The sequence below is a fragment of the Oratosquilla oratoria genome, chromosome 28, assembly GCF_046742065.1.
Source record: "Oratosquilla oratoria isolate Oo_2021 chromosome 28, ASM4674206v1, whole genome shotgun sequence".
In the NCBI taxonomy this organism is placed as follows: Eukaryota; Metazoa; Arthropoda; class Malacostraca; order Stomatopoda; family Squillidae; genus Oratosquilla; species Oratosquilla oratoria.
In genome coordinates, this window is record NC_134804.1 from 51,267,460 (window position 1) to 51,280,936 (window position 13,477).

The window sequence follows — 13,477 nt, forward strand, 5'->3', positions numbered from 1 at the left end:
TTTCTTTGTGAGCCCTTTCTGGAGTACCTCTACTCCGTTCCAATCCAGTAAGAGGCCGTGGTTGTCGAGGTGGTCCACTATCGAGTTGGAAGTCCGTTGGGCCTTGATATAGTGTCTGTGCACACTTGTCCGTTTTTTAATTCCTCTATTGGTTTCTTCATAGTAACCCAAAGTGCAGCTTCCACAAAGTATTCTACAAATAATTCCATTTTCCTCCTTGTCGAGCATGATTATGCTTTTGTTCACAAAATCTCCTATTTTTGGTTCCCGTGCTGTATCCATCTTTAAATCCAGCTTTGGTGAGCACCCGACCCACCTCACCCGTATATTTCAAGTTAGAACGGACAGAAACCAACCGTTGTCAGATTTGGCTCCTTCTTCCTTGTTCCTTTTGCTTCTTTTTGGTATCTTTAAAACCTTCTCTTTAAAACAATGTAAAAAGCCTTCCGGATAAAAGAGTTTTGTGAATAATTTGAAAGCATACTTTATCTTGTCCTCGAGAAAGTCTTCACTGCATATGCGCTATGCTCTTAAAAAGAAACCTATGATTTCTCCACTCTTTATTCTATGACTGTGCCCAGAGTAGTAGAGAATGGCGCCATCTATCTTCGTACTTTTTTCTGTGGACCGACAATGCGGCCTTATCTTTCCTCCAAATTACTGTGTCAAGGAGGGCCAATCTATTTTCCGCCTCGTGATACATTGTGAACTGGATATCCCGTTCAACCTCACTTATCCTTCTCAGTTTATGGTCTAAAGTAGTCTTTGGCCAATGACGCAGACATCATCCACATATTCGTACCAGGTCTAGTCCTGACCTATTATTTTCATGAAATGGTTGTTTTCTAAAAACTTCATTTAGTGGTAGGCTAAAACAGTACTAAGGGGGCTCCCCATCGCAAGCCCTTGGTGCTGTCAATAGAAATCCTGGGATTATGACAAAGTAAAGGTGCTCCAAAGAGGTTTCACAGAGAAAAGTAGGAAAATGTATGAAGCCAAGTGCATCGCTTCCTATCCAAGTAACAACCATCGGTATGGATTCAATAGATTGGCAAATACAATGAGCTGTTTACTACTTCGTGAAGCTGAATGGGGGAGAGGTAAACAAGATGTTGATTTCTTTCCATCCGTATATACTCTGAGGATATCTTTGTCAGGGCACATCATCTAAAATAAAACTAACAGTTCTCTGTGTTTACCTTACTACCATATCACTCATCTGTCTTATGTACATTGGTATATGTTAATATAGGTATATATATATATATATATATATATATATATATATATATTATATATATATATATTCTGATACTGTTATGCAAGGAAGGGAGGAATGGGGATAGTGGGTAGGGGATAATATATAATATATATATATATATATATATATATATATATATATATATATATATATATATATATATATATATACATGTATATATATATATATATATATATATATATATATATATGTATATTTCTCTCTTAGGGTGGATAAAAGGAGATTATATAAAGGGATGATTTTATCTACGAAACTGTATGGGACGGAAATTTGGAATTCAATGGAGGTAAAAGAAGAAATTTAAATGTTATTAAGATGAAGTGTATGTGAAGTATGATGGGTGGTTCGAGGATAGTGTAATAAATGTAGAGTTGAGGAGAAAAGCACTGGTGAAGAGAGTACTGACAGGGTAGATAGATGAAGGATGGATTGGTTACATGAAAGGAAGGAATTAAGACAGGTTAGTAAAAAAAAAAAAAATCAGGGAAGGCAGAGGGGGATGGAGTGAACTTGTAGGAAAGACCAAGAAAGATATGGCTGGAAGGGTTGAACAGAGCCTTGGGTTAAGGGGAATGTCTGTTGAGCAGGAATGAGAGAAGACAAGACATAGATGTGGGTAGAGAATGGTTGTAAATGAAATGTAGATTGACATAGTCAGAAGGGATTTCTTTTCATCGTCTCTAATTTTACACAAGGAGACGAGGAGGAGTGAGGGTTGTGATGTAAACGAAGCAGCTGGCCCTGCTGTAGATGTGCTGTGTCTTGTTCCATCGTTTCTGACCCGGGCAGTGGGCAGGGGACGGGGGATGACCCTGCATCCACAAGGAACTATGATGAAAGTGAAATAGGTCGAGGAGGGAGGGTGGGATGGGTTGGGGCGAGTGCAGGCCTTGGCTGGCTACCTCCCTCATAAGGGGGAAGAATCCTATTGGTATGTATATAATTGTACAGAATTTATCATGTAATGTTCATTTTCTTCCACCATATTGACGGCTCCGTTAAGTCTTCTTTTGTGAATCTTTCTAACTTTGGTCTCATAGGATTCTTCCTCTGATCTCTAAGGTTTGCTGTCAGTTTCGACAAATTTATCTAAAAAAAGACTTGTCCCCTGGCTATACGATGAATACATATATGTACATAGACTCTTTTTTGCATTAGTATTTACTAATGAATAATGTGGCGATCGGAGATCTACTATGACCGCAAATTTTGCCAGGCCCATCCTCACTACTTCCTTTCCTTCCCTTCCTCAATTTGGTCTTACCTTCACCCATTGTGGAACTACATCGGTTAGTTCACTTCCTCACTCTCTCCTGCACTTTCATATCTTCACAAACACTTCCGACTGATACTTGTGTCGGAATGAGTGCTTATCAATGCATAAGCATCGGTGTGAATATGTTTAACTTTCGTCTGATTCGTTATCATAGTCTGTGATTTTATCATAGTCATACATTTTATGTCATTATTTCTATTTTCATTCACCATTAATTCCACTCTTCCAATCATACAATTTTTTGTATTTTCTTCATGTTTTCATCTTTGTCAGTATTTTTTTGTAAGGTCATTAAATCGTTTATCATCTATGTAAGTTTGTTTTGACGCATACCTATCATACAACTTTCGTACGATTAATTTTAGGACTGAGAGATGGAAGGGCTAATGTAAGAAAACTAATGTTGAGAGTAGCCTACTATTGAACTAACTTGATATTTTCATTTCTCTCAATGTTATAAAAGCCAGTGACATCAAGGTATTAGGAACGCCACACTATCAATAATTATTATGAAAGGACAAAAGTTTAGAAAGTCGTTTAAAAATTTTTTTTATGTAAAAGCGGGAAAATTACATTAGAACTTATTAGATTAATGCAATAGTATAATCAATCAGTCGCAGAAAAAATGCTGAATTTTTATAAATGGAAGATTTTTTTTGTTTTAATGGACTTTTATGACTGACCCATCTTGTTCTCGACCTTTGAATTTATTCCTTCCTTGTTACATCCTGTATTTCGTTTAATACATCCTCCTCCTCCTCTAGATGTACAACACGATTTATTGTGATATAGCTCCTCTTCCATTCATACACATTTTCAAGGGTCATTTTCAATTTCTCTTGATAGACTTTCATAGGCCATAGGTCTTTCTCATGCATACATTCCTATTTTTTTTTTACAGATATTAGACCCTTTTATTTTTATATTCATCAACATTTGTTGTTGTCATATAATCTTTGCGCCTCGTCTAGCTATCCAAACTTCACTTTTTTGCCTCTTCAGATTTCTTCTGGTCTTTTGTATTATTCATTAAAAAAAAATATGGTCATATAATAATCTTTGTACCTCTTCTAGCTGTCTAGTCTTCACTTTTTTGCCTCCTCAGTCTTCTTCTGGCTCTAGCACAAACATTAAGTCCTGTGTAGTTGCACTTGAAGATAGAATTTCTTGTTCCTCATGCATTTTGTTTTTCTGTTTAGAATAGCATTTTCTCGTAACCTCGCCAAACCCTACTGGGTTGAGTCACTATAATGTTATTCCTTTCGTGTCCTGTTTTATCCTTTTATTGGGCAGTACGGCTGTGATGATTTTTCTTGGCACTCACCAAAAAAACTCATTTTATTACCGGGAAGTCCTCTGCCCTGCAAAAGATATTTTTCTGAGTCTTTTTTTGAGGCAACAAGGCTTTATCTGTTTAGTTATCGTCAGATGGTTTGGTCGCCAGGAGACAGGGCTGGGGGAGTGCCTTCTGCCCAGAAAAAAAAGAGTTAATGTTCAATATGTTGTTCAATATGTTCAATATGTTGTCCAATATATTGTTCAATATGCTCAATACGTTGTCCAATATATTGTTCAATATGCTCAATATGTTGCTCAATATATCGTTCAATATGTTGTTCAATATATTGTTCAATACGTTGTTCAATATGTTGTTCAATATGCTGTTCAACATGTTGTTCAATATGTTGTCCAATATGTTGTTCAATGTTCAATATGTTGTTCAATATGTTCAATATATTGTTCAATATGTTCAATATGTTGTTCCTCCCTGTTCTCTCCCTCCACGCACATGATACTCTGACGACAACATTGCCACGCTGTATGCCATCTTGCACGATGCGGCTGTGTTGCAGCAACCAAACGCGCCTATTGGCACCGAATTAGCTTCTGTATTACTGTATCCCTTCAACCCGGTTGGATAATTAAGGCGACCAGGAACAGAGGGGCACCCCCGCCCTTTTACTGGTTTTAAGTTAAGCATGGGTTTATGTAGAGGAGGCTTATGCCTTTCATGATCCGTTCTTAACTCAAAACCAGTAAAAGTGGCGGGGATGCCCCTCTGTTTCTGGACACATCAATTGAGCAGTTTTGTTTCAGTTAACGTAGTACCGTTACATTTATGTAAATAATAACACCCGGACTGAAGGAATTAAAACTAATTAGATTAACTTTTTCGGTGGCATTATTTTCTTCTGTAAAAGAACAAATGGTTATATTGATTTGGAAGCTCAGTTGTAATCATAACTTGAAGATTTGATTTCTTAATGTCATTTAGGTCTTGGTATTTTGTGTTCTTATTTGTATATAATATTCATTTTTTTCCAAAACTGGTACGCTTCAAAAAATATTTATTTTTATTTTTGTTCAACATGCAGTAATGTACAACCCCCAAAGAGAAAGAACTTCAATAATCAACGAAATTATGATCATCATTCAAAATAGTGCATTAAAACAGTACATTAGGATTCTAATGTACGGTTCAGAGACATGGAATATGAGGAAGAAATTAGAATCTAAGATCGGAGCTGCATGAATGAAAGTATTGAGAATCATTTAGGGCGTTACCAGAAGGTATAGGATACGAAATGAAAATATAATGGAAAGCCTGATAATAGAAACGATTTTAGAAATTATAGAAAGAAACAACTTGAGGTGGTATGGGCACGTGAAAAGAATGGGAGAGAATGTACATCTTCAGGAATACATTGAGTGGCAACCAAGAGGAAGGAGACTGATAAACATAATTTACTAAGTAGATTGGTCAATAGTTAACTGAAACAAAAAAGAGGAATTAGGTCATAAGTAAAAAGAAATGTCTACAATCACACAAAAGTGCAAACTGAAGTAGTTAGTAAAAATTTACCAGTCTGCATAAACCAAGGACAATGTCCGAGTAAAAGGAAGTGCGTGACTAGAGATGTATCAAATTATATAAAACCGAGTGCAGGAGGCTACTCAACCTCTAGATTCAATATATAGTAAAAACTCCTTGACCTGATGAAAACTAACAAAATTATCAAAGGCCGAGAACAACTTGTGGACAAGTTTGAGGAGAAAATTGTGTTCAATAGAAAATGGAACAGTGCCTCGGTATCTGAAGTAGACCAATGTGGTTCCAATACACAGAGGAGAAAACAAGTAGGAACTTCCAAATTATATCCTTGTGTCCATGACCAGATTTAAATGTGAACTTTGTGAGAGGACAATGAGAAAAAATGTAAAAAGATTATCTGGACAAGATAACCATCTTGACATACAACCAATTGAAATTAAAAAAAAAGTAAAATATATGTTTCTTTTTTTACTTTTTATTGGAAAATAAGTTTTTACCTCGTAGATTCGCAGTCAGGGGTCACTCACATGTTAGAAACATTTGCACTAACCGTGATCCTGAGATAAAATCCAGTCGACCGAAGAAATGTCAGAATTTTTTTCTTTATTCAAGGTTCTCAACATAAAGGGAAATATCAAACAAATAATTAGAAGAATTAGTAATACGGGAGAGATCAAGAATGTCTCATGGTTATTTTGAATAGAAAAATATTATGGTCAAGTCACTGTTGAAAGGCCGCAGCGAACACTGTAATATAATATCAACATTTCAGAGAAAGGAAAGTGAAATGAATGATGTTCCAAGGAAGCTGAGTCTTCGGAGAAACTTTGAGAATTTTTTGAGTTAGTTGAGATATACATAAGTATTTAGTGGAAGAATAAAAATGAAGATTAGAATTCGGGAATAAGAGAGGCAGCACGATAACTACACATAAAAACCAGTTCTGGATTGGAAACTAGGACAAAGAAATGAGAGAAAATAGGCCACCTGGACACTTGGGTTCCAAAGAGAAGAAATAGAACAGCGTTTGGAGATGAAGTGGACCACTGAGAGAGAAAAAATAGAATAGCGTTTGGAGATGAAGTGGACCACTGAGAGAGAAAAAATAGAATAGCGTTTGGAGATGAAGTGGACCACTGAGAGAGAAAAAATAGAATAGCGTTTGGAGATGAAGTGGACCACTGAGAGAGAAAAAATAGAATAGCGTTTGGAGATGAAGTGGACCACTGAGAGATAAAAAAAAGAATAGCGTTTGGAGATGAAGTGGACCACTGAGAGAGAACAAAATAGAATAGCGTTTGGAGATGAAGTGGACCACTGAGAGAGACAAAATAGAATAGCGTTTGGACCACTGAGAGAGAAAAGATAGAATAGCGTTTAGAGATGAAGTGGACCACTGAGAGAGAAAATATAAAATAGCGTTTGGAGATGAAGAGGACCACTGAGAGAGAAAAACTGAACAAAAGCCTCTGATGTTGCCTCAAGGAAGAGCTTGCAGATGGGGCATTATTTCCAAACACGAGTGGCCCGTACTAAATAGAGCAAGATCCAAAACACTGACCATGTCCTAAGTTCATGCCCACCCTCACCCGATCTAGTGAACACCAATCTAGTCAATATCAACCAAAGGACACTTGGATGGCTGGAAGTCTGGCGCGATAAGCTCCGATAATTGATAAAAAATTATGGAAGAAAAACTACATGGAGGATCACGACACCTCTTTGGGTTATCAACCAAAGACGGATACATAATGGTAAAGGTGACAGACACTTAACCGAAAGAATTCCATTACGTTTATAGAAGCTCATGAGTGGTGGTGAGTGTAGAGTTTAATATTTTTGTGATGAATAGATGAGATGGCTGCACGATACATTACATGAAAGAACAGCGACAGTAGCACAACACACAGGTAACAAGGGGTCAGTAAACTCAAGCTGCAGTCTCCCCGGGAATAGTAACAAGCATGCATACGTATATGCATATATATATATATATATATATATATATATATATATATATATATATGTATATATATATAATACACACACACACACACACACACACACACACACATATATATATATATATATATATTATATATATACATATATATATATATATATATATATATACATCTGAACGAATCTTATTAAAGAATAAACGGTTAATCTACGGAGGAATTAACAAAACAAATCGATTTTGTGTAACAACATCTTCAGTGCTGAAATATACAAGGATTACTACACTATATCTCATCATCCCTACAAAAGGAATCATGTTACTCAGGATGACTATAAATCATCAATATACGTTGCTAAGCAAAGTATTCAGACTAAAGATAAACAGTCTGACCTTCGCACCAATTTTTCTCCGTTTAATACACAAGGATTTTACTCTCTTACATGTAGTCGTATCCTATTTCTTCCTCAACTTTAGCAATAGGGATGTATCTATAAGAGTGATATGATTGTTATGTCTTTGTACATAATATAAAATATACAAACACATACACACACACACGCACGCACCCACACATGTGTTTATATATATATATATACATATATATATATATATATATATATATATATATATGTATGCGAATAAATCACAAAAACACGTGATTCACAAAATGTGTAATAAAACCACTTGGAAAATAGAATGAAAGGTGACCGGACGTTTTAGTCTATTTTAGACAATTTAAAATGTAACCTATTAAAATGTCTTAGACGAAAACGTTCGGTCACCTTTCATTTTATTTTCCAAGTGGTTTTATTGCGCGCGCACACACACACACACACACACACACACACACACACACACACACACACACACACACACACACACATATACATATACTGTATATATATATGTGTGTGTGTGTGTACATATATAGTGTATATATATGTATATATACATATATATATGTATATATACATATATATATATATATATATATATATATATATATATATACATATTGGACCTTTGGGACAAGATGAGGAAAGGGTAGTGAAAAAGAAGCCACGGGTTTAGTTACGAGTTTTTGAGTCTATTACTGACCGGTTTCGCTCTATGGACTTCTTCAGAGGAAGCATAGAATGAAACCGGTCAGGAATAAACTAAAAAACTCGGAACTAGACCAGTGACTCATTTTTCCACCTTCATCATATTATATATATATATATATATATATTTATATATATATATATATATATTTTTTATATGTTTTTTTTTATAGATATATATATATATATATATATATATATATATATATATATATCAAGGACTACTATTACACAGGACGTGCGCACCCAGATCCCTGGGTCCATTAGCGAAGGCCATTCCTTTCTTTTTAACCAAACATTTTATATTGGACAAATATATCAAAACTAGAAACCTAACATTGCATATAGGACAAATATATCAACTATTGACTTATTCAATGCAGTATAAGTTAATATAAACTTTTATAGTGAAATAAGAAACTATTTTTAAGACACTGTTATGCTTTGAAATGCAAATTTTAGCCGGACTTAACAGGTATTATTGTATGAGGTTAGTGGACGCCAGGGTTGGCGATTTTTTTTTTTTTTTTTTTATTAAGATATATAATTTTTTTTTATTTAAATCAGATTTATTTGATATAAATAGATTTTACTTTTTATAGATTTTAAATATTGTGGGATTGCTATCTGCTATGCAATCTGATTGCTAAAGGACAATTTTAGCATATCAATATAAGGAGCATATCAATAAATATACGTGTGTGTGTGTGTGTGTGTGTGTGTGTGTGTGTGTGTGTGTGTGTGTGTATGTGTGTGTGTGCATGCACGTATATACATATAGTGGCGTATCCGTGTGGAAAAGGAGGCAAATCTGGGATGCTGAAGGAGTCGGAGTGGCGTGATCCTCCGCTTCCGCCGAACCGAAGGTTTTCATCGGCGCGCAATTTACCGGCGGGAATTCATACACGACTTTTTGTAATATGTTTGTATTCCACAAAAGAACATTCGTATTGTGATCAAAGTGTTTCTTAATGCAACAAAATTCGACAACTTGTCTTTCTAAAACCGAATTGGAAGACACAATTGTCTTTGTGTTATCCCAGGAAATTCATTACTTCTAAAATATTTCTAACATCCCAATGTAAACGTATCAACAGCTTCAATCCCTTCATCATCGGCTCCACTTCAATTATCAGCAAACCTGACTCCATCATTGAAAAGGTCACTATCAGACTCCTCCACAGGCGCCACTCCTGCTAAATCATTTTCATCTAAAAGGAAGTCATCAACATCTCTGGATAGATTTATCATAAAAACTTCAGCCTCTCAAAAGGAAAATCTCGACAAAGAAGTTGCAAGAATTATATTTGCTACAAATTCACCATTTCGTCTTGTTCAGCATCCTCAGTTTCTCAAGATGGTTCAGAACCTGAGGCCAGGTTATATTCCTCCATCCAGAAAAGATATTGCTGATAAGTACTTGGATCTTGTGTATGAAAAGGAATATAAAAAGTGTGCAGATGACCTGAATAATGAAAATGTATGTCTTTCAATTGATGGGTGGTCTAACATCCATAATGAGCCCATAATATGTGTCACTCTAACAACATCCATTGGTCAGATTTATTTAGTTGACACAATAGACACATCAAGGAAACCTCACACTGCTGAACATCTTCTACAACTTGTACAAAATTCGATCAAGAAGGCTGAACAAGATTTTGGTTGTTACATTGGAAGTGTTGTGACAGACAATGCAGCAAATGTCATCAAAATGAGAAAACTCTCGGAGGAATCAAGTGAACCTGAGCATACCGTCCTCACATACGGCTTATACCATTCCTAGTATGCTTGTGGCAAGTCTATATAACACTGCTCCTTATATTGATATGCTAAAAATGTCCTTTAGCAATCAGATCGCATATCAGATAGCAATCCCACAATATTTAAAATCTATATAAAAAAAAATTATTTAAATCAAATAGATCTGATTTAAATATAAACAAAAATAGATTTTCTATATTTTTTAAAAGGATAAAAAATCGCCAACCCTGGCGTCCACTAAATTAATAAAATAATACCTGTTAAGTCCGGTTAAAATTGGCATTTCAAAGCATAACAGTGCCTTAAAAATAGTTTCTTATTTCACTATAAAAGTTTATATTAACTTATACTGTATTGAATAAGTCAATAGTTGATATATTTGTCCTATATACAATGTCAGGTTTCTAGTTTTGATATATTTGTCCAATATAAAATGTTAGGCTACAAAAAAAGCAATGGCCTCCGCTAGCGGACCCAGGGATCTGGGTGCGCACGTCCTGTGTAATAGTAGTCCTTGATATATATATATATATATATATATATATATATATATATATATATATATATATATATATATATATATATATATATAAGCTCACACACAAACACAAATATACATGTATGTGTGTGTGTGTTTGTGTATGTATACATAGGTACTAATGTATGTATACGCTTATGTATATTTGACAGAATGTTTGCACGGATGTATGTATTTACTTATGTACGTATGTTTGTATGTATGTATGTATTTATATTCCGTTTTATCGATATGTTTTTATGCGTTCATGTGTATGTAAATACAGAGATATGTATGCATATATAGTTTGAATATATATATATATATATACATATATATAGATATATATATAGACATATATATAAATATATATATATATATATATATATATATATATACATATATTTGTGTGTAAGTAAATGTTGATGAATATGTATGTATCTTATCTCAACTTGCTTACGTAAGTGTATACTCGTATATGTACGTATGTATACATGTATGAATGTATATATGTATGTCTATACTTTGGATGGACAGTTTGTATCGATGAATGGTTTTATAGTATGTATACATATATGCACGAGCTATGATATATATATATATATATATATATATATATTATATATATATATATATATACTTATATGATTATATATATACACATATATATATATATATTATATATATATACATATATATATATATATATATATATATATATATATGAACATATATGTATATATATATTTATATATGTTTATATGTATATATATATAATATATATGTTCAGAAATGTGTATATATATATACATACATGTGTATATATATATATATATATATATATATATATATATATATATATATATTATATACACAAGGAATATGTATTTGTGTGTTAATACATGTATGAAAGTATGGATGAACATAAATATGAATTTATGAACAATAAGTATATATGTATGTATATACGTTGTATGTATATATGCATGTATGTATGTATGTACGTATGCATGTATGCATGCATGCATGTATGTGTACAGGCACAAAACTTGCGATAGCATAATTGATGGATACAGAATCCATGTTATTAGTAGTATTTGCATGATTAATGTCTGTACAGATTATATTGACAAGTAATTCCTTTCGCTCTGGACTAGTATAGCTCACCGATGACATTCTTTCTACTGTTCATGAAAAAAAAAATGCATTTCATTTCCCGCTGCCTATAAGGGACGGTCCTATATGTCAAAATAATTTGTATATACAGATTACGAAATTAATCTAAACCGAGTTACTGTAAGTCAAATATCCACAAAGATATATTCTAAAGAGTATTGATGCAGAAACTATATTACCATGTCAAGGTGATGTCCTTCAGGAAACCTAGTGGTAGCACATTAAAAACCTCAGTCAGATGATATATAAGTAATGTTTACACCCAAATTAAATACTTGAAGCATCTCCTCGTAGGTGTCTAATTAGTGTACAAGCACACCCTTTTAGTTAGAACCACCACAACAAGTAGACAAACGATTGGTGACAACCGACGACCAACGCCTACTGCTTCCCTGGTAACTTCAGCACAAACTTAAGTATGCGAAATGCAGCTTCCTACTACTACTAGCACTAAGCATTACCCAAATATAAGTTTCGTATGAGTGTACAGGTCTTACACACGAACACACACACGCGCGCGCGCACACACACACATACACACACACACACACACACACACACACACACACACACACACACACACACACACACACACACACACACACACACACACACACATGCACACACACACACAATCCTACAAAAAAACGCTCGCACGCGAATGCACACTTGCATTTTCACATATATACGCACAAAAATACACACATAGAATGTTTGTGCATGTATCTATGAGTAAAACTGTATGTATACACACACACACATATGTATATATACATATATATATATATATATATATATATATATATATACATACATACATATGGGTGTGTGTGTGTGTGTGTGTGTGTGTGTGTGTGTGTGTGTGTGTGTGTGTGTGTGTGTGTGTGTGCATGTGTGTGTGTGTGCGTGTGTGTGTGTGTGTGTATGCTTGTGCGTATGTTTGTATGTACATCACATATGTGTGCTTGCTTTATGCGTACGTTTTCCTTTTTCTTACGAGTATGCGTGTGAATATAAATGCAATGCCAAAAAAAGTGTATACAAATATGAGTTTATCATAATGTCCGCATCAGCTAAACTCTGCTTATTCTCTACTGAGATACTCATTTCCCTTCGCCTCATCCTGACACGAACTTAAGCAGTTTCTATGGGTTTCCTCAGGTTCAAGCGGAGCGGGAGAAACACGCGTACGACTACGAGCAGATCCAGAGTCAGCTGGACAAGGCGCACGGCCAGTCAGCTCGGCTCACCAAGGAAAAGGAAGCAGCTCAGTTGGAGGCTGACCGTCTTCGAGAGAAGTACGACAAGGCTCAGGTAAGTAGGACCGTGAGAGAAAACCGGGGTTCTCCGTCATCGAAATAAAGTCGTCTAGGTCCAGCTAGAATTGAGGTCTTAGCCTACGGTCAAACTGAGGCGCAGGAGACACGGGCGACGCAGCACTGAACAAAAGCAGACTTTTTCTTGCTGAAGTGAAGTGCAGTTTGAACTTCTCTCTTACTTGAAAGGTTTCTAGATGTACAACCTCAGCATTTCAAGTGAAAGAGAAGATCAAAGTATACTTCA

General features: G+C 34.7%; 1 protein-coding gene across 17 annotated transcripts in view; it reads left to right on the forward strand.

The window, feature by feature from the left end:
- The window catches only part of brp (ELKS/RAB6-interacting/CAST family member bruchpilot), a 696,927-nt gene that overhangs the window by 599,122 nt on the left and 84,328 nt on the right, over nucleotides 1-13,477 (forward strand). For all 17 annotated transcript variants that reach the window (XM_076211499.1, XM_076211493.1, XM_076211481.1 and 14 more), the window contains one exon: nucleotides 13,076-13,228. In XM_076211499.1, the coding sequence (XP_076067614.1) occupies nucleotides 13,076-13,228 (153 nt within the window). The remainder of the gene's footprint in view (nucleotides 1-13,075; nucleotides 13,229-13,477) is intronic.